This window comes from Danio aesculapii, chromosome 6, assembly GCF_903798145.1.
Source record: "Danio aesculapii chromosome 6, fDanAes4.1, whole genome shotgun sequence".
Taxonomy (NCBI): Eukaryota; Metazoa; Chordata; class Actinopteri; order Cypriniformes; family Danionidae; genus Danio; species Danio aesculapii.
The window spans coordinates 27,776,303-27,799,494 of NC_079440.1; the positions used below are offsets into that span (position 1 = coordinate 27,776,303).

At 34.7% G+C, this 23,192-nt stretch overlaps 1 protein-coding gene across 3 annotated transcripts in view; it reads left to right on the plus strand.

The window, feature by feature from the left end:
* Positions 1-23,192, plus strand: part of rptor (regulatory associated protein of MTOR, complex 1) — a 228,242-nt gene that overhangs the window by 186,103 nt on the left and 18,947 nt on the right. For 2 of the 3 annotated variants that reach the window (XM_056459872.1, XM_056459874.1), the window contains exons 26-32: positions 6,998-7,103; positions 10,974-11,088; positions 12,584-12,708; positions 12,794-12,895; positions 16,801-16,848; positions 20,053-20,159; positions 21,320-21,447. In XM_056459872.1, the coding sequence (XP_056315847.1) occupies positions 6,998-7,103; positions 10,974-11,088; positions 12,584-12,708; positions 12,794-12,895; positions 16,801-16,848; positions 20,053-20,159; positions 21,320-21,447 (731 nt within the window). The remainder of the gene's footprint in view (positions 1-6,997; positions 7,104-10,973; positions 11,089-12,583; positions 12,709-12,793; positions 12,896-16,800; positions 16,849-20,052; positions 20,160-21,319; positions 21,448-23,192) is intronic. The other variant, XM_056459873.1, reaches the window with a different exon arrangement.

Below are 23,192 nucleotides of genomic sequence, written 5' to 3' on the forward strand. Positions count from 1 at the left end.
GCGAAAATTCTAGGAAGTGAAGCAACGGCTTAAAGACATGGACATTCGATATGGAACCGTCTTTCCTGCAAAGCTGCGAGTCACCCACAATGGACGTGACCACACATTTGAGAGCCCAGCTGAGGTAGAAAAATACATCCGTAACCTAAAAGATGCAAGTTGTTAATATTCCAATCAGGACAATCGAATACAGAAGAAAACAAATGTTTGAAAGTGACTGATTGTCCTTGAGATGTGACTAACGGACTTCTATACAGATGCGGTCAGTGCTTATGGTTTCAGTTTTTTTACCAGTCAGGTCGAATACAGATTAAGAAAAAAAAACATTCATGCAATGACAATTAAGAACTGATTGTATCTGTGATTTTGTCCAATTTAACTCTGTACATTTATGTTCATACTCTTATTTAATTGTTTTTTGTTTATCTTTCTGGTATTCGACCTCAAAACCTGCAGGATAGCATTAAGCATATTTTTGAAAATTAGTTTGACCTATATTGGATTTACCAGACGCTACGTGCTGTTAATCAACCTTATATATGCCTGATTGTTTGTTTGTGGGAGCATGACATAGTAGACTCACGTAATATTTGCGTTATGCTGATCCCTAAAATAGGATCAGTGACACAAAGTGTTGAATTTTCAGTTTTTGTGATAACACGGGTAAAATGCTGGCGAGTTCAGGAAGCCAGTATAAAAAGCATCCTAGGTTGTTTTCATTTTTCAGTGGTTACAGGGTGAGTGACATCTTATTTTAAACAGGCTAAGGAACAAACTTGTAATACTAATCAAACTATGCACTAGTATGGTAATGGGATCCAATTCAGAATTAAAAATAATATCGTGGAATGTGAGAGGCCTAGGCAAACTAACTAAAATTAAGCAAGGAATGACCAGAATAAAACAATTTAACCCTTCGATAGTATTTCTGCAAGAATGCCATGTTTCATCAAATAACACAACACCAATACAAAGACGCTGGAAAGGCCAAATTTATTTAGCTTTATTTTCTGCTAATGCTAGAGGAGTGATGATCCTAATACACAAGTCAATTCCATTCGAAATATTTAAGATCTTACAGGATCCAGCTGGACGTTACATAATAATTCATGGTTCTATTTTTAATGAAAACATTATTCTGGCTAATGTGTATGGACCTAACACAGATTGTCCAAGTTTTTTTTTTCACTATCTTCTCTACCAGGAAAATTATTAATTGCAGGAGACTTTAACTGCACATTATCTCCAAGCCTAGACCGCTCAACAGGTCTAGATACAACACACATACAGTCTAGAAGAAAGATATGGGACTTTATTAAAGAACTCAACTTATGCGACCCATGGTGAAGATTACACCCTACTAAAAGAATATATTCAAGCTGTTCCACAGTGACAAAGGGTCACTCTCGTATTGATTATTTTTTTAATCTCTAACAATCTTTTTCCCAGAGTAACATCATGTCACTATGATCCTATTGTCATTTCAGATCATGGCCCAGTGTCCTTAGCTTATAAATCAGTAAATAATTTGGAAGAAACTCATCGTTGGCGCTTACACCCAAAATGGTTACATGACCCAGATTTTTTGGAATCCATTGGAGTACAGATAGATATCTTCTTTGAAAATAACAAAAATGAAACATCAGCAACTATAAGATGGGAAGCATTTAAGGCATACATTCGAGGCCAGATAATTAGTTACACAAGTTCAAAAACAAATAAACTTCAATTGGAATTAAATTTATTACAAAAAGAAATTAAGTCTGTAGAGGAAAAGGTTTATTCAGACACATCAAATACTATACACCATGAACTTCTTAAACTTAGGGCTCAGTACAACAAACTATCTGCAATAAAGGCTGAAAATAGCTTAATAAGATTGAAACAATATTTTTACGAACACGGAGAAAAGGCCGGAAAATTATTAGCATGGCAAATTAAAAAAATGGAGACAGAAAAAGCTATTAATAGTATTGAAACACTAAATGGTGAACTAAAATCTAATCCTTTAGAGATAAACAATGCTTTCATTCTGTTTTATAAAGGGCTGTATAAATCGGAGTCAGCACAATACATTGAAGACCAAGTCCAGTTTCTTAATGATCTTCAGCTACCATGCATATCAGAAGATGATAAAAATTATTTAGACCAAATAATAGAAGAAAGTGAAATCTTAGAATCCATATCAAACCTAAAAAATGGTAAAACAGCAGGCCCTGATGGGCTACCAATCGAAATGTATAAGTTTTTTAAAAATAAACTGGTTGGTCCTCTTAAAGAAATGTATATTGAATCATTTAAAAATGGATATTTACCACCCACATTAAGAAATGCCTTAATTACTTTAATTTTAAAACCTGATAAATCTCCTACCAAATGCGAATCATACAGGCCAATTTCCCTGCTTAATACAGATGCAAAGATCATTGCAAAAATTTTGGCATCAAGATTGGAAAAATGCCTTCCATCTATAATAGGTTTAGATCAAAACGGTTTTATCAAAAATGGTCAGGCTACTCATAATATCAGACGTGTTTTAAATATCCTGTATGAAAAGAGGGAGGCCTCGGACACATGTATACTATCACTTGATGCAGAAAAAGCTTTTGACAGGGTAGAGTGGAGTTACATGAATGACGCATTGACTCATTTTAGTTTCGGAGACTCATTTCTTCGTTGGGTAAAAATATTATACTTCAAACCAATAGCTGAAGTTAAAACTAATAATACAAAATCAAGACCTTTTAATGTATACAGAGGCACACGGCAAGGATGCCCTTTATCCCCAATGCTTTTTATTTTAGCACTAGAACCCCTAGCAGTTGCAGTCAGAAGCCACTCTATTATTAAGGGTATTACAATTAAAGACCATGATCATCGAATAGCACTATATGCAGATGACTCTATCTTTTTTCTAACAAGGCTTGAGAGGTCAGTACCAGCATTGTTAAAGTTGATTGATAGATTTGGAAAGTTCTCTGGCTACAGAATCAACAGATCCAAATCATCCATTCTTTTTTTAAACACTCAAGAAAGAAGTAAGCCACCAATTGAACACCCTTTTACAAATGCAGTTAATGGCTTCAAATATTTAGGAATAATCATTACCCCTTCAATTGACAGGTTAGTCCCTACTAATTACAACCCAGTCATAACTAAAGTTAACGAATCTGTAGATAGATGGTCCACGCTATCAGTTTCTCTGTTTGACTGCATAAATATTATAAAGATGAATATACTCCCCAAATTTTTGTATTTATTCTGTTCTATTCCACTTTCCCCTCCACTGGGTTTTTTTTTCCAGTATGAAAAAAAAATTAACTAAATTCCTTTGGAACAATAGACGCGCAAGGCTCCGACTAACATTGTTATACCTTCCCTATGACAGAGGAGGTTTGCGAGTACCCAATTTGCAGTGGTATTATTGGTCTGCCCAACTAGCTAATGCCACCTATTTGTTTTTACCTCAGAAACTATCTTGGGTACAAATAGAATGATCGATAGCAAAAGGGATGAATATGGAAATGTATTTGTACTCCGATTTATATAAAAATTTTAAAAAGACCACTAAAAATCTATTTGTTAAAAACACCTTAATGGTATGGAATGATGCTCAGTGTTTACTAGGAAAAGTCCCAAATCTTTCTTATTTTTCCCCTATCTGGGGAAACAAAGATTTTAAACCAGCGAAAAATGATCTTGGCTTTAAACAGTGGGCATTAAAAGGTATCACAAAGATTGGGGACTTATTTGAAGGAGACACACTGATGTCCTTTAAAGACCTTAATGAAAAATTTGGAATCCCAATGACACATTTTTTTTAAATACTTACAAATTCGCAGCTATATTAATGTCAAGCAAAACTACTCACTAGCTAGACCTCCACAAACTGAATTAGAAAAAATTATGTTTTATCAGAATCCTATCACAAATTATATTTCCTTGTTTTATAGCAAATTAGTCAATGGCTCTAAAGAACGTCAGAATCTAAGAAAGATTCTTGGTGTACAGATTTACAATATGACCTGACAGATTTAGAATGGAGCCAAATATGTGTTAAAGCCCAGAACTTGTCGATTAATACTAGATTTAAAATGATCCAATATAACTGGGCAATGCGCACCTATATCACACCTGAAAAACTAAAACTTTGGCACACTTCAAATGCCAAAAACATAAAGGAGCATTCTTTCATTGTATCTGGGAATGTGAGGTGATTAAGATTTTCTGGCAAAATGTAGTCACATTAATCTCCTCAATTATTTTAAAACCAATTCATTTACATTTAACCAAGTTAAAATGTAAAAAAGTGTATTTTCATGCTAAATTTCAAATGTTTTTTCTACAATAAAAAAAAAAATGTTAATAAAAAAAAAAATAATAATAATATTAACAACATTATACAAAAGCAAACTGTAATGAGTAAACTGAAAAAATCCCCCCAAAATGAAGAAGGCATGGAGGTAGTAGTTTTTATATTTATGTAGAAAATTTTCATTTTTGTAACAATTTAATCCTTTAACTTTTTTTCATTTGTAAAGATATTTGTGTATTGCTGTACATCCTTTGTGTATTAAGCAATGTGTAAGCGTGTGCACAACTAACACAACTAACAAAATGGACTTTAGGCGTTAAAATAGCAACATGTCAACAATGCGCCCTAGCATACCTCCTTTCTAGACCGGCACATATATGAGTCCACAAAGTGGCGAAAATGGATTTGCTATTTGCTAACAATGTCACACAAAATGTGGAACTTATGGTTGTGCTGGTCTGAAAATAGCAACAAATCATGCCATGCGCATCTTGCGCCTTATTGTGCTGGGTGTATGATAGGGCCCTGAGTGTTTGTTTACACTGTTCACATTTAAATAGCCTTCCTGGTTGCGGAGGCTATATAAACTGAACACGCCACAAAGGCTTGGTTTAAACAATCAAACAGACAAACAGCAGCCACTGTTAGTAAATATGACATAAATCTTTTAAACAATCAACCCCAGTTTGAATTTACCTTTTGCAAGTAGATAGATAGTTAGATGGATGATATGTGTGTTTGGAGTTTCGAATGGCAAAATATATTACGTGGTTATTCTATACTGTGCTTTCATTACAATTCTGTTCACTGTAAAATTCTGCTATTGCAACCTAGCACCATCACAGTATTTCTTGATTTGTTCAGCTTTTTTCATTGTCTTCTTCTGTTCATATAAAAATTTGAGTTTTGTATTTTTAAGCAGAATCTGTCTGTCTCCAGAGATGCTCAATTGGGTTTACATAAGGGCTCTTGCCACTCCTTCATTATTTTAGCTGTGTGCTTAGGGTCATTGTCTTGTTGGTTTGTCTTGAGCACTCTGGAGAAGGTTTTCATCCAGGATATTCCTGTACTAGGCCACATCCATCTTTCCCTCAATTGCAACCAGTCGTCCTGTCCCTGCAGCTGAAAAACACCCCCACAGCATGATGCTGCCACCACCATGCTTCACTGTTATGACTGTAGTGGATAGGTGATAAGACGTGTCTTGTTTTTTCACACATACCGCTTAAAATTAAAGCCAAAAAGTTCTATCCTGGTCTCATCAGACCAGAGAATTTTATTTCTCACCATATTGGAGTTATTCAGGTGTTTTTTTAGGAAACTCCACTGAGGAGCGGCGTCCGTCGGGCCATTCTGCCATAAAGTCCCAACTGGCAGAGAGCTGCAGTGATGGTTGACTTTCTATAATTTTCTCCCATCTCCCAACTGCTTCTCTGGAGATCAGCCACAGTGATCTTTGGGTTCTTCTTTACCTCTCTCACCAAGGCTCTTCTCCCCCGATAGCTCAGTTTGGCCAGACAACCAGCTCTAGGAAGGATTCTGGTAGTCAAAAACGTCTTTCATTTAAGGATTATGCAGGCCACTGTGCTCTTAGGAAATTTAAGTGCTGCAGAATTTTTTTTGTGACCTTAGCCTTGCTACAATTCTGTCTCTGAGCTCTTCAGACAGTTCCTTTGACCTCATGATTCTCATTTGCTCTGACATGCATTGTGGCTTTCCTAATCAAGTCGAATCAGTATAATCAAACACAACTGGACTCAGATGAAGGTGTGGAACCATCTCAAGGAAGATCAGAAGAAATGGACAGCACCTCAGTTAAATATATGAGTGTCCCTGAAAAGGGTCTGAATACTTAGGACCATGTGATATTTCAGTTTTTCTTTTTTCAATATATCAGCAGGAATATCAACAATTTTGTGTTTTTTCTGTCAATACGGGGTGCTGTGTGTACATTAATGAGAAAAAAATAACTTAAATGATTTTTTGGCTTCGTAATAACAAAGAGGGCCTAAATACTTTTTAATATACTTTTTTTTTAATGTACTATTTTTGTACTTTTTAATGTCTTCATAATGTCTTTATTGTACTTTATTGTATTGTATTGTAAGTCTATTTTAAGAAATAGTACGATTTATTAGATAGATTAGGCCTAGTATTATAATATTTACTGACTTGCAAATGAATTGTAAATAACATTATTGTTTATTTTAGTAGGCTAAATTGTGCCATGGCATCAGATTTTTTTCTTCTTTAAATGTAAAGGAGAAACTGTATCTAAAGTGCTAGAAATCACAGTCAATAGTTTGAGTTGCAGAATCAAGCTCTCATACAGTAGGCTGTCTGGAGCACAGAGGTAATTAGACAAATCATGTAGTTTACTGACAAAGTAATCTTCGGTGATTGGTCTGACCTACCATATCTATAGGAGCTGGTTTTGTAGTCTTATCAGTGCACAGTTCACATAATATTAAAAACAAATCATAGATTTTGAGTGATTGAAATTGATCATGGTCAATTAGCTGGAGGCGTGATTCTCCCTCTTAGGGCTTTAGCCTCTTTCTTCTTTTTATAATTCTAATGTACAAAGTTTCTTTACTCACAACTATATTTGTATGTTTATTGGTTTAAAACAAGGTGAACATTTCAGTTTTCATTGTTTGAACACTGAATTCTTTCTTTCAGATTCCAGAAGAGCATGACATGGAGAGTCAGGTTCGTAAGGATAGGGAGTGGAGATTCTTACGTAATGCTCGAGTACGCAGACAAAGCCATCGCATCACTCAGAGAGGTACAACTATTGGTTTTAAATTGTAAAACTGTGCAATTCTTATAGACCAGGGGTCGGCAACCTCCCTTGTACCCGTAGCTTCCTTGCTGTGGCTCCCTGCTGCCTAGACAGAAAGACATGTAAATAGCATGTAATGGAAATATTTAAAGTAGAAACTAGGTAAAACCTTTATGTAAAAAAGCATTTTGTGCAGTATATAAATTAACAGTGCTTCATTTTATCTGCACCCTGGTAAAGTATCAAACTGATGAAACCATTCGGACATTAGTACAAATATTTTGCTGCAGATAATAATGAGTTTTAAAGCCCAATATGATCACCATTGTGTGTCTCTGGTTATTTTGCCTAATCTACAGCATTCATAATGTTTTAACCCTCACGAACAGCTGTTTACATGCAAACGGATTAACACTTTTGCTTTGCTGTTATTAAATCACCAGATTTACTGCTTTCACTCTTGAAAAGAAATGAAAAGATTATATGTCTCAGTGTAAGACACAAGTAGACCTACTGTACTGTATATTGTGTTTCATGCACTTCAATGTAAGCTTACATATGCCATTTTTTTTTTTTTTTTTAGAAATTTCAAGCAGGAGTTTTCTTTATTATAGTTCTTAAATTCCAAAAATACACCATAAATAATATTTTGGTAACTATTGTTTTACTTTTCATTCATTTAAATTCAAATACAAGCCAAAACAAAAACTCACAGGTAACAAAAAATTGTGTTATATACAAACAGTCATAATTGTAGACAAATTGCAAAAGCTACAACTTTACATCAGGCAGTAAACTTCAAAGGCAGTATAAAGCATTATATCTTGCAAATATTTGTTTAAACAGAGACACACATTATTTACCAAAAATAATGTTCAACATTGATTATTGAAATAGTGATTAAAACTTTTAATTCATTGACAAAGATAGTTGCTGTTTTAATATATATTTGAAAATCACAATTAATTGAAACAATTTGAGTTTTACTTTTTTAAAACTTTTCAGTAATACATTAATAAAAAAAATTATTATACAATTAAATGCATTGATGTAATCTGTTAATCTTAAAATGACATTGATTGATTGATTGATTGATTGATTGATTGATTGATTGATTGATTAATTGATTGATTGATTGATTGTAGAACTCCGTTTCTGTCATGGTTAGGTAAGCAAAAAAAATTAACCATAATAATGAGTAACTTTCTCATAATAACTTTCTCACAATAATGACATTACTAATAAAGGCTTATAACGATATCCAAAGAACTGCAGGCCTCACTTGCCCCAGTTGAGTTCATGACTGCATCATAAAAGAAAAGTGACTGGACAAAAACAATTTTTATAGCAGAGTTCCAAGACAAAAACCCTGGCTGTGCAAAAAAGGCTCCTCTCAGTTTTGACAGAAAACATCCCAATTATCCCCAAGACATTTGAGAAAATATTCTATGGACTGATGAGACTAAAACTCAACTTGAAAAGTTGAAGTTGCGTTTCAGAAAAAGACCATCATACAGACTGTAAAATGTGGTAGTGTGATGGTCTGGTATCAAAATTTACCTAAAGCGAATGTTCTGCTATCGGTTAGTGACCTTAAAGTGGAAGTGAAGCAGTCAGTCAAGTTGACATTATTTTGTAAATTGCTTTCCACTTTAATGAAAATATATTAAACAAACTAATATTGAAGAAAAGGGCATGTTTTACTATAGCATTTAGTGCAAGGGTGCCACCATCTTGGAATATCGCTGTTTTTGACATCACAGGGTTTATTCCGCTCCCTCAGCTGAACAGATACAGTGGAAGTAATGGACTGAACACAAATACTGTAAAGCTTAATTTAACCCAAACTGTGAAGCTGTAGCAAATACAAGCGCTAATATGATGTGTATATATATATATATATATATATATATATATATATATATATATATATATATATATATATATATATATATATATATATATATAGCGCTTCACTTTTTCCACATATTTTATGTTACAGCCTTATTCCAAAATGGATTAAATTCATTTATTTCCTCAAAATTCTACACACAATACCCCATATTGACAATGTGAAAAAAAAGATTTTTTGGAGTTTTTGCAAATTTATAAAAAAATAACCTGAAAAATTATACGTACTTAGGTATTCTCAATACTTTATTGATGCACCTTTGGCAGCAATTACAGCCTCAAGTATTTTTGAATATGATGCCACAAGCTTGGCACATCTGTCTTTGGGAATTTTTGCCCATTCCTTTTTGCAGTACTTCTCAAGCGCTATCAGGTTTGATGGGAAGCGACAATGTACAGCCATTTTCAGATCTCTCCAGAGATGTTCAATAGGATTTAGGTCTGGGCTCTGGCTGGGCCACTCAACGACATTCAAAGAGTTGTTGTGAAGCCACTTCATTGGTATTTTGGCAGTGTGCTTTGGGTAGGCAGTCTGAGGTCAAGAGCAGTCTGAAGCAGGTTTTCATTCAGGATCTCTCTGTACATTGCTGCATTCATCTTTCCCTTTATCCTGACTAGTCTTCCAGTTCCTGCTTCACTGTAGGGATGGTATTAGCTTGATGTTGAGCGGTGCCTGATTTTCTCCAAACGTAATGCCTGGCATTTACTCCAAAGAGTTTTTATTTAGTCTCATCAGACCAGAGAATTTTGTTTCTTATAGGCTGAGAGTCCTTCAGATGCCTGTTGGCAAATTCCAGGCAGGGTGTGGCTTCTGTCTGGCAACTCTACCATACAGGCCTGTCATCATCCAATCACCAATCATCATCCCTGGTTGGTTATTTGTCCCACCCCAGCCCCGAACACACACCCCAGAGAAAGAGAGGTCCTATGGCTGACAGAGACGCTGCTCACTTGAAAACCACTTCAGTGTTCTTAAGTATAGTAATATATCATTCACACGGGGCGTCAGCGACAACGCTTCCCATCCACTTTGAATGGGTGACGTCAAGCATTGCCAAACTGAATTGTCGGTCTGTCGACACTGCTTCAGTGGTGTTGCTCACTGCAGAAGTTAGGACTTTCACACCATCGCCAACGGAAGCATCAGCCAATCAGATCGCTGTATTCAAATACACCAGCTCAGACAGTAGCTTATTGCTGACTAATTTCATTGGCTGACGCTGCTATGATGATCACATCAGCCCCAACTTCAGACACGCCCTCTGTCAAGCATTGACACTGAAGCCCTGTGTGAATCGGGATTCAATAACTTTGTAACGGGGGAAACAGTCATTAATTTGATTACTCGTTACTGAGAAACATAATGCCGTTAGTAACGCCGTTTATTTATAGCGCTGTTATTTCCATCACTGGTATAAAAAAAAAAGAGGGGGCTGTGTAAAAGAGTAATTGGCAGCTCGTTCAACTTTGGTGACCCCTGATAAAGCAGGGACTAAGCCGTGGGTGATAATTGTGGGAAAATTTCATTACAAGAAAGTCATTATTATGAGTTTGTGATCTGTTGTATGCTCTGAATATCTATGTTATGTGCTTCAAGGTAATTGTGGTTAGGAGTTCAAAAGTGTCACTGGACGAACCAGTTATCAGATGTAGTTTTTCTTTGAAAAAGCCAGAACTTTTGTTTGTCTGTTTACCTCCCTGTCTTTATCCCCATTTGCCTTTCTATAAAACAAGTGCACAGCCAAATTGCATCAGAGCAGAGCATGTCTTTCTCCTTTTATCACCCTCTCTGACATCCTGTTTTCTGATGTCGAAAGCAGGGTGATATATTTTAGTCTTGTTGAAAATTCCCCTACCTTCTATGTCAGATGTTCTTAAGTTAAACCAATCATTTCACTAATTATGCATGATTTAATAATAATAATAATAATCTTTTAATAACTTATCCCTTTTGTGGTTTAGGAGTGACAAGGTTAGATGACCAGATTTTCATCAACAGAAACCCAGGAGTGCCATCAGTGGTAAAGTTTCATCCATTTAACCCCTGCATTGCTGTAGCTGACAAAGACTCAATTTGGTTAGTAACTGCAACATTCACAGCTGCAATAATTTACACATAATCTTACCTATTTGAAAGAACCATAAGAGAAAGCATACAGCCACAATAACAGACAATTGTAGAAGTGGCATTGTGTAAAGGCTTGAATACTTTACATAACTTTTAAAATCAGTTTTTAATACACTACTCGTCATACACTCCACAACCCCACATTCATGTAATTTTTATTACAACAATCTTAATCAGAAACACACACCTCATTACTAGGAAACACATGACGTGCAGGAGATTAGCACAGTTGCTATTGTAGTGACTCTGCATAACCAAAAACATTATTACATAGTGCTTGTAGAGTGAAAATAGTCTTGGAAAGACAAGATCAGTGTGGTTTTTATAGATTACTTCTTCACTTATCAAGGGAAAGCATTATTGTCAAGCCCTTGTTGCATATAATCTAAAAATATTAACCTTCTGTTAGGGAAAACATACTGTAGGTATTTATTTATAAAAATAAGCAAAGTTAGCAGTCTTGACCAGCCATTATTTTTTCCAGCCAATGGGCCCTATCATACACCCGGTGGAAGACATGCATGGCGCGATTTGTTACTGTTTTCAGACCAGCGCAACTCTTATTTTCATGTTTTATGCCTTTTTGTTTAAAAAGCAAATCCATGTGGACTCATGGGTGTTTCAGTCTAAAAAGCATCGTTGGTGCGTTACTATTTTGATGAACTGCGCCATTGACCAACTAAAAGTTAATCTAAAGTCAAGCTCAGAGCATGTTATGCGCCTCAGCAAGTCCAAACTATTTTTTTCAGTTTATTCATAACAATTTGTATAAGGCTATTATTATTAGCAGTATTATATATTATATGCATAATTATGTTTGTTTTAATAAAAACAAGTTTAGATTTGTCCACCTGTCGTGTTTTGGAGATGTATGCATCACTTTATGGGGCATAAGAATAGGATGTGTGTTTGGATATAACTTGTGTGTTGGTATATTATTTTTACCACATTTCGCAATTATTGTTCATTTATTTGTATGTTGGATATTAGAACTGAATTTAGAATTAGTTTTGAAACTAATCTTTGCGCTTAAGATGGTCTGTTTAACTGTTAATGAATGTTAGTAAAGCATTCAGTTTTTCCATTTACAAGATCCACCATGTAAATAGCAAATGTGCCACAACTGACTCTTAAAGGGAATGTGAGATAAGACTCTGATTAGTTTCATGCACGTTATGTACAAAACACACCCATAACTCATTAAGAGAATAAGCACAATCCTGTTAGACCATGCGCCGGGGAGCAAACTGTATTTTTCCATCCTTAAAATAGCAAAAGTGGATTCGAACATGCCCTTAATGCTTTTGCGCCATGCACTTTAGACTTTACCCCTAGATCATTAAAATAGAACCCAATGTGTTCATGTGTTCAATGAGATAATAATGTAGATTTATATAGGTAGGTATTGTTAACTGCATTAAAACTGAGTGTGTATTTGCAACAGTTTTTGGGACTGGGAAAAAGGAGAGAGGTTGGATTATTTTTATAATGGCAACCCACGGTACACGCGCATCACAGCCATGGAGTACCTTAATGGGCATGACTGCTCTCTTCTCCTAACTGCCACAGGTTAGTTCAGCTGCCAGTCATGTTGACACAAACATTTATTGGTTCCCATCCTATGGTGATTTGCATCATGCCACAATTTTTGCAGATGATGGAGCATTGCGAATTTGGAAGAACTTTGCTGACCAGAGGAATCCAGAGATGGTCACAGCATGGCAAGGCCTGTCTGACATGCTGCCCACCACACGAGGTTTCCTTTTTTATTTTACTATTTTTTCTTTGTTTGTTTTTGTAGAAATTTTTTTGTAGCTTTTTTTTTTTTGTTCCTTTTAAAATTATATTAATATAATATAAAATAAATTATTATTATTATTTTTAAACATCCAGTTGTGTATATTTCACAGTTGTTTGTGCTGGACAATATTGTATAGATGTAGCTATTGTCCTAACCTAACCTTATGCAAAGCTCCCACTACAGGAGTTTTTTTTAAACAATTATGATTATGTCTGGTTCCAGTATGCACATACAAAAAATCTTCTCAAAATTTCTTCTCTCAGTTCGCAAACGTGCTCACAGTGTAAAAAAAAAAGTAAAGTGTGGTGCATCATTCACAACAGGATTATTGTTGTAAAGGGAGCTCCTCACATGGTCTAATAATGAAGCCAAATACATATGTAAAAAAAATTTATAATGTAGTACAACTTTCTGTATAAATACTTGTTATTTGTAGCTAGCAAAAAGGTTTTGCGATACATTGTGTGATACATAATGCTTATGCATAAGGGTAATCTCTTTCTCTGAAATTACTGAAGCCTTGAAGCATGCTTTTGCCACAATAGCCATTGGCACTTGGATACTTTCGTGGTGGATGGGGCCTGCTGCTGTGGTAGGTTTCTGAGTGCAAGGTAGTCTTTTTTTTCTCTTTTTAATGAGTAAAATGTGTCAAGTACTCTGAAAGGTTTTTACAACAAAACTTAAGCATTATTCTCTTCTTTCAAGGAACCATGTTTACATTGAGTTACCAGAGATGTGTCCTTTCAAGTTGTTCATTTGACAATGCATAAAGTTGTCAAATTCCCAAGAATTTATGGAATAACTTGGCTGTAGCTTGCCCATCTACATGTTCACAGACAAACCAGGGCACCATTAGATGAGCAAGGAGCATGCATTTGTTTATGGCTATGATTGTATCTGGCTATGAAAAGCCAATCATTAAGGTAATTCCACATGCTAAGACTCAGGGGGGTGAGATGGCAGATATCGCCAAAGTACACACATCCTTTACTCAAATAGAAGTACAGATACTCATGTTTAAAACGAATACACTTCCGTACGACCTCAAACATGTACTTAAGTAAAAAGTATCCACTACTAGTACCTGTTTTGGTTTCCCACTTCTAACTAGACCTCACATCACATTGATACATTTATACAAAATGACTTGCGTTTCTAATTTTCATGTAAAAAATGTAGTCAAGCAACATCGCTCTACAATATTGACCAACAGCACAGCTCAAAACTTGCCCTGTGTATCATCATTGCTGCTTTTAAGATCAACAAACATAGGCCTACATCTTTACAAATAATATGTCTTCAATTTAACACCTAATTTAGTCCAAAACATGTTTCACTTGTGTTATAACAAATACTTTACCTATTTAATTTTTTTTTACATTAGGCTAAAGCTGCTTCATTATCTTCAGCACTCTCATGAATATCCCATGTTTTCTGTGTTTGTTTGTTTTGCAGAGTATTGTGAATATTTTATTTTATGAATATATTATTAATGCTGTTAATACATGTATTTTATCCACACACAAACACACACACACACACACACACAAAAACACATGCACAATTACATCCTCCAAACCTTTTTGCATTATCTTTTTCACATGATAAATTCTTGATCCATTGGATTATTTTATTCATAAATCACCCATATAATTATTTTCAATGTTCCAATATATTTGTTAAATGAATTTACTTGAAGACAACAGTGCATACATGTTAAAACAGTATAAATTCTGTATTCGAAAATAGAAACTCATTGGAAATAAAGGACATAAATCTCAATGCATAAAGTGTTCATAATTTATTTGATTTTTAGTAGGTTATTAACTGTAAAATGTTGACAAAAAAAGCCCATAATTGCACCTTTCGTGATATTAGAGTAAAAGATCAGAGAAAGCCTGTACAGTAAACCATGGTTGAATGTGGACAAACGATTGAAATTTGAATGCATCTTATTACCCGCTGACAAAGCAGCTTCAGTCAGGTTTACATCGCCGACTCCCTCTGTCTTATCCACATTAGCCATCTTAAATTAGCTTATGTATGGTGCGTGATCAATATAAATTGAAAAAGCTGCACAATGGGAAAAAAACAAATTGACTGAATCAGAAAGGAATTCAACCGAACTCATCAAAACGAAAGTAACGAGCCTGGTTTAAAAATGTAAGGAGAAGAAAGTACAGATGTTTGTGTAAAAATGTAATGAGTAGAAGTATAAAGTTGTCGGGGGAAAAAAAGGTGAAGTAAAGATTACTGAGACCAGAAAAAATCTACTTAAGTACAGTAACAAAGTATTTGGACTTGGTTACTTCCCATGTCTGGGTGAGACCATGCACTTGGTGTTAGTGGCTCCCTTAAATCTCAGAAAACACTTTTAATGAGGGATTATCTTTATGAAAAATCTTCTTTGAATTTTTTTTTCCACTGTAATCTTTTTGAATGTTGCTTTCACTAGCACATGATTCAACAAGCTCAAATGATTCAACAAACACACGGCTAATAATTATTTGACACATGTTGTCTTTCCCATTTAATGTGGCTCAGCAATTGAATTCTGCATAGATGAATTCTTTCATCGCAAAAAAACAAATAAAAATAATATAATAAAAAAAACATAAAATAAACATTAAACAATGTTTGAAAGTTCACTGTGGTGCTCAGGCAGCTTTCAAAATTATAATGGTAGATTTCGGGAAATCCCAGTACTGGGAAACACCCATACTCTCTCGCATTCACACACACACACACACTCAGAGGAAATCCACGCAAACACTGGGAGAACACAGAAATGCCAACTGACCCAGCCGGGACTCGAACCAGTGACCTTCTTGCTGTCAGGCAACAGTGCTAACCACTGAGCCACTGTGCCGCATGCTAAAATTACTTTATATAAATTTTGTATTTCTGTGTTGTGTATGACCTTGCTCAACATTGCTTGACATTTAAAAAAATATATTGTCATGTATTTAAAACACATGTCCAGGCTAAAGATCCTAGATCACCAGTTAGCTATACATAAAAGGCGAGTTAGTCTCCTATTAAACCATTGTTGTTGTAAAGGATGACAATTAAACCAAATTAACAAAAATAACTGTAAGCAAACAAAAGCAGTTCAAAAACATGACATGTGCGATAATTAAAAAGGATGATCACACACACACAGTTAATGTTAGGGCCAATATTAATCTGTTCAAACAATAGTTTTAAGCAAAAGCGGCAACCACTGCTGCTTCCAAAACACTTTTTTAATCTCAAGCTCTTGGTGCACAATAATTTTTGTCTGGTCTATTTCAAAGAGAACTGATCGCACCAGTTGCATTTCACTATATGGTTGCTTCGAATGAGGAAACGGGAGCATGCAAGCTTTTTAAACACTTAAATGTATCACATCACCTGTGTGCACGACACTAAAGCCCTAATCAGTGAGTGTCTCACCGTGCACGTGATCATCCTCTCATTTGGTATTCACCTGCTTTCTTTTGGTTGGTGGGTGGATATATATTTGTATTACACTATATTATATTATATTATATTATATTATATTATATTATATTATATTATATTATATTATATTATATTATATTATATTATATTATATTATAATTTTATTATATTATATTATATTATAATTTTATTATACATTTTTATTTGTTTTAATATATAATATGGCCAAATATTCCTCGCCAAAGTATTCTGAGGGCTGTCAAATTTAGGTAAAAATCATCAAATCATCATTTGGGGTAGGGTCACAGTTGTATGTTATGCTAACACTTATGCTAACACTGTGGTGTCTTTGGCTGACCATCCTTCATGATCTTCTTTCTCTGTTGTTCCCATCTCTTCCTCTTCTCCTCTCACAGGTTTGGCTCGACGGGTCTCAATCTATCTTGACAGAAGTAAGCAAGGCGGTGAGTGCTTCTCTTTCTTCTTTTCCTTCTCCACTTTTTGTGTTTGCAAATGTGACATTACGCTCTAATAATTTCCCATTCCCCAGTATACCTTTTTTAAGCATCTTTCTGATCAGCTCTTTTAATTCCTAAGTTCTCATTTATATATATTTTTTTCTTTTAGTGATTCAAAACTTTTTTTATTCAATTGGTTGTGAGAATCTTTTTTTTTTTTTTGCACTGTTTTTAAATTGGGTATAATTCTGAAAAAACTAAGTACATAGTTCCTTTTGTGTAGGTTTTTATTGCAGAGTGGCAAAATTTTTTGAGGGAGAGTAGAAGTAAATTAACAAAATTAACAAAACCTAAAAAAAATCCTAACTGTGTGTTTGTAATGTGCTACTGGATAAAGAGATTATTTGCATGTTTGTACATATTGATGTTAATGGATGTTTATCCTCTTAAGCATGTTTTCTGGGGTTCCACAAGGTTCTATTTTCACCCCTGTTTTATTCTCCCTGTATATTCTGCTTTTGGGCTCATTTTTTAGAAAACGTAGAGTACTTTTTCGTTTTTTTATGCTGATGACACACCGATATATGTACCCATCAAGTAAAACGATAGTGCTGGGTTATGTACCCTTACTGCCTGTTTGGCAGATATTAAGCCTTCGATGTCCAAAAGCGTTTTAAAAATGAATGAGAGAAAGACTGAGGAAAATGTCTTTAGATCATTAGCTATCTCTGGCAACTTGAATCAAATGATGGGCAGTTTAGCTAATTATGTAAAGCCATCTGTAAAAGACCTAGGTATTGTCTTTGACTCTGCCCTGCTATTTGATAAGCAGGTTAATGCAGTAGTTAAACCATGCTTTACTTATAGCTTGATGTCTGTACTACTGCAACTTAAAGGTATTGATCAGTCCTATAAATCACTTACAAGTAGTGCAAAACGCAGCTGTTAGATTTCGTACTGGCACTCGTAACTTTGAGCACATTACCCCCTGCACTGGTTGCCTGGTGGAGTTTGTTTACACTGGTAGAGTTTCAAATTGTACTTTTTTGTATTTAAGTTGTTAAATGCTCCGACACCTTCTTATTTATCTGAACTTGTGACTGTTTACATACCTGCTAGATATTTTAAGTCTGAAATTGTTAAAAGTTCCCAGATCAAAGTAAAAGAAAATGAGAGACCGGGCTTTGTGAGCCCCAAATTGCCTACATCTTTTTATTAGTTTATTTTATTTTATTATTTTTAACTATTTTATGTTTTATGTGTTGTATGTTGTTTTATTACTTTGATCTTATTTAATAATTGTATGCAATAAAAAGGTAAGAAAGAAAGAAAGAAAGAAAAAAAGAAAGAAAGAAAGAAAGAAAGAAAGAAAGAAAGAAAGAAAGAAAAAGAAAGTATATAACAAATATTAAACCTATTTTACTCCGTTAATAAGATTTAAAATAAGCCTTTTGTGTCCTCAGAATCTTCAGCTCAGAATACCTAGCAGATTATGTATTATATATTTCTGAATTTAGGGATTTCTAGCTCTGAGGACACTGTAGCTGTTTTTGTTGCCTGCGACTTTAATGCAAACAAACTACTTCTCTCCACCCTCCGTACCCACATGCTTGTCAAATCCATAAAGATCTCTCTCTCTATTGCTCTGATGTGTGTCTCCATTTCCTGATGCGTCTCACGTAGATAAAAAGCACAGTGACAGATACGAAGGAAGCCGATCTTTATGAGAAATACTACAGTAAGAAATTTCTCAATGGTTACTGTCCTGTTCTTGTCTTGTGGATATGATTATATGCGTTATTATGGAGACATGTTAATATGCGCCTGTCAGTCAATTCGGTGGGTGGGGAAAACCACACTCCTACGTCATGTTGCGGTGGGCCTCAAAATTGCTGTGATTTTGGATCTTATTTTAAAATCAGGAAAACTGAAAAAAAAGATACTTATTGTGTTTATTTCACTCCAATATGACTGCGGACACACCATACATACACACAGTTCTGTCAAAATAGCTTCCAAAAGTTGATTTAGCATCATAGGTGCTCTTTAAAGTGGCTTAGGAATGTGAGAAATATGATAAGGTATGTACAGAAAAGAATTTGAAATGTGAATACAATAAAGCAGGATGCTACACTGCAGCAACAAAACTAGAAAGTTCTCTGTGCAGCGATGAGTGTATTATAAATGCCAAAGTGTTCATTCAGAAATTCAAATAAGGATTTATGCTTTCTAAGGTACAATTCACCTTTTTTACTTTTTGTTTATGAATATAAATATATGAAGCTATATTTCCAAGATATAGTTCAGTAAATTAACAGATGCTTGTGTTATACTTTTTATCATTATGTATTATAATCATTTTCTGCTACTATATATGTGTTCATGTTTAAATTTCCTGCATAATTATCTCCATTTAAAAAGATGTTTAGTGCTTGGTTATTACCTGTGTTGGCAATGGACACACTCAGCCTAACAATATTCAATAATCTGCTTTTACTGGAAGGGCCATAATTATTATAAAGATTTATACAGGTTTACATATATTTCACATATCAATTGCACAGGATTCATTTTACATATCCTAAATGAATTCTGTGCAAATTGCACTACCAGTAAAACATGTTGCACCTAAACTTATTCCTACTCTAAATGCAGTATTATTACCATTAATAAATAATGTGTCATGAGATTTGTTTTGTTTTGAGAAAGTGTTTATTTTTGTACAATTTACGAGCTATTAGCGATCTTTGAACAATTTACAATTTAAATATTATTTGAAATCCAGTTGAAACCACTAGAGAACTACTACTCTGTTAATATTTTTTTTTTGTTTTATCCTCACCAGTCACTGTCTATAATGTGTCCTCAGTCAACCCCTCCATTTCTGACTGGAGTGAATTTTGGCATTAATTATTTGACTTCTAAAACCATACCTTGTTTTTATAAGCTATGATTTATTTTTATTTAAAATCTTTAAGGATACAAAAGCTTCACTTTGTGCATTCAACTAATTCATGTTTTAGGACATGTTTATAATTGAGATTTTATGACAAATTTGGGTGCCTTCACCATATTTTCATTCTAAAAAATGAAAAGGGTATTGTGTGACAGGACCATCTTTTATTACAATGTAAAAGCATGTCAGGAGAGCGTGTGTGCATGCGTGCGTGCGTGTACACACACATGTATAAACCATCCAAACACTTGAAGGTGCAGGTATGGTGGTGGACTGGGAGCAGGAGACTGGCCTCTTGATGACGTCTGGTGACGTTCGAGTTATACGGATCTGGGACACAGAAAGAGAAATGAAAGTGCAGGTACGGGCTGAGTTACACCTGAACAGAAGCACACACACTTTCACCTTAATAACACTGGTCCCAGATGAGCTTTATTGATCCATTATTTAGGTGCATTACTTCAATTCTTGGCTCACGTTTAAATGAAATGTTTCATTTCAACTTTTTTACCAAACATTGAATTGTCAGATGTTTGAAATTGTAGGTCCTTATACAGTTGAAGTCAGAATTATTAGCCCCCCTGTTTATTTTTTTCTCCAATTTTTGTTTAATGGAGAGATTTTATCAACACATTTCTAAACATAATAGTTTTAATAACTCATCTCTAATAACTGATTTATTTAATCTTTGCCATGATGACAGTAAATAATATTTTACTAGATATTTTTCAAGACACTTCTATACAGCTTAAAGTGACATTCAAAGGCTTAACTAGGTTAATTAGGTAAACTAGGCAGGTTAGGGTACTGTAATTAGGCAAGTTATTGTATAACAATGGTTTGTTCTGCAGACTATTGAAAAAATATATAGCTTAAAGGGGCTAATAATTTTGACCTTAAAATGGTTTTTAAATAATTAAAAACTGCTTTTATTCTAGCCAAAATAAAACAAATAAGACTTTCTCCAGAAGAAAAATATTATCAGACATACTGTGAAAAGTTCTCTGTTAAACATAATTTGTGAAATGTTTAAAAAAGAAAAAAAATTCAAAAGGGGGCTAATAATCTGACTTCAACTGTATGTTTGATTTTCATCTAAATACGCAGTTTTCTTTACAAAGCACAAAATGCGAAATTGGCATTTCAGTTTGCCATTAGATCTTCTTTTTTTTAAAATTCAATTCAACTTTACAATGTAGATTTTGTCAAAGGACCTTAACATAGACTTTCTAGTAAAATGAAATTGTTTTCATGAGATGACAAAAGTCAAGTGAACCCCATAAGACAAGATTTTAACTAATCCTGAGTTTCCTTTCTCATTAACAAGTTGTTAGGTGAATTGTCAGACCATTCATTCATACATTTTCCTTTGGCTTAGTCTCTGATTTATCAGGGGTTTCCACAGTGGAATGAACTGCCAACTGTGTGATCTTTGAGCATTGGCCCTAAAATGTTGTTCCCATTTAATTAATAGAGCAAACCTCCATTAAATCATGTAGCTTTTGTGTCTGTGTGTTGCAGGACATCCCAACAGGGGCAGACAGTTGTGTGACCAGCCTGTCATGTGATCCTCAGCGGTCATTAGTAGCTGCAGGCCTTGGAGATGGATCTGTTCGAGTGTATGATCGTAGAATGGGACCTAATGAGTGGTGCGTCATTAGGATATTTTTGTCTATCAAATTTCATGTGATTTAAAGAGCAAATCAATTATTTGGTATTTGTAATTTGGTGTTCTATTTTAATATTTATTTTACTGGAAATGACCCAGATTTCTCCTAAAAGATAATAAGATAATAGTATAAAGATAAAAAAAAAATGATGTACAAGAGGCATCACTGTGGAAAAAAAATATTTCTCAGCTTTTATTAATCTTTAAACAAAAAGTGGCATGTCCAAAATTATTCATCCAAAGTTCTAAACCGTTTCAAATAGTCCTAGCTTTTCTAAAGCACCCTAAAAACCCTGATTTAAACAGCTGTTTTAATCAACTCAGCAGTTGAAAAACAGAAGCTCTCTGCTGTTGGTTTGTGGACAGTCATGACTAAGACAAAGGATTTTAGTAAGGACCTACAGATGCAATATAAGGCTGCTCACAACTCAGGAAAGGGCTATAAGATCATATCTAAATGTTTTGAAGTTCCAGTGACTACAATGGCAAAGTATTATTAAAAATGACAAGGTGTTCTGCACTATGAAAAATCTTAATGAATGTGGTCAGAAACCAATAGTGACACAAATGAGAGAGGTAAAAAAAGAATCCAATAATCACCACCTAGGCTATCCTGATGAATCTGGGCTCTGCTGGTGGCAATATCTCAAGCCAGACAGTCCACAGACACTGCACATCGCTGGATTTCGTGGACACAGACCAAGAGGGACACCAGTTCTCCAGTGAAAACTGGAAATAGAAGACTTTTGGTCTACTGTTTTTTGGTCAGATGAAACAAAATTTGAATTGTTTGGCCACTATAATGTAGCCTTCATTTGACATCAAAAAGTAGAAGCCTTTAGCCCTAAGAACATCATCCCCACTATCAAGCATGGTTGTGGAAACCATGCTAGAGTCCTGACTTATATCCAATTGAGAATCTGTGAAAAAAGCTAAAGATCAGGGTGATGGCAAGAAGACAATCTAACCTGAAAGAGTTGGAGTTCATTGCTAAAGATGAATGGGCAAAAAAACAAATGGAGACATGCAAATACCTGGTCAGTTATAAAGTTATAAGAAGCATTTGATGGCTGTAATAGCAAATATGTTATAATCACCAGTAATCTAGCGGCTGCAGAGACGCACGTAGATCGCTGAAGAACTACAAATCCGCCATTATATGGACTACATATCCTGTCGTGCACTGCTCACACACACGTTCCGAGTTTCCATTGACAACTGGAAGCTGCTCAAAGACTGATTACAAGGACTATTTAAACAGCACACATGCATTAGTGCTGAGTCTTGTTTATCTGTATTTTGAACATTATGACGCGTTTCCTTTGCCTTGCCTTGCTGTGTTCACCCACGCTCTTTTTTGTTTGTTTATGTTGCTTGCTGCCTGTACTGACCATTCGCTTGTTTATTGACCACGACTCTGGATTGCCCGTATACATTTGTTAGTTTCTGTGTTGACCATTGCTTTCCTGACCATTCTCATAATAAATCTTGCATTTGGATTGTTGTCAGCATCCCTTCACATAACACAATAAAGGCCTTTCTATTGATTATTAAAGGGGATATAGAAGGGTATAATTATTTTTTGACATGTCACTTTTGGTTCAAATATTAAAGCTAAAAAATATTTTTTTTCCATTGTGTATATATTATACATTGTCTTATTCATCATATACATGATATCAGCAGATTCACTTATAACTGACATCTTTGGCTTCTATACAGTTT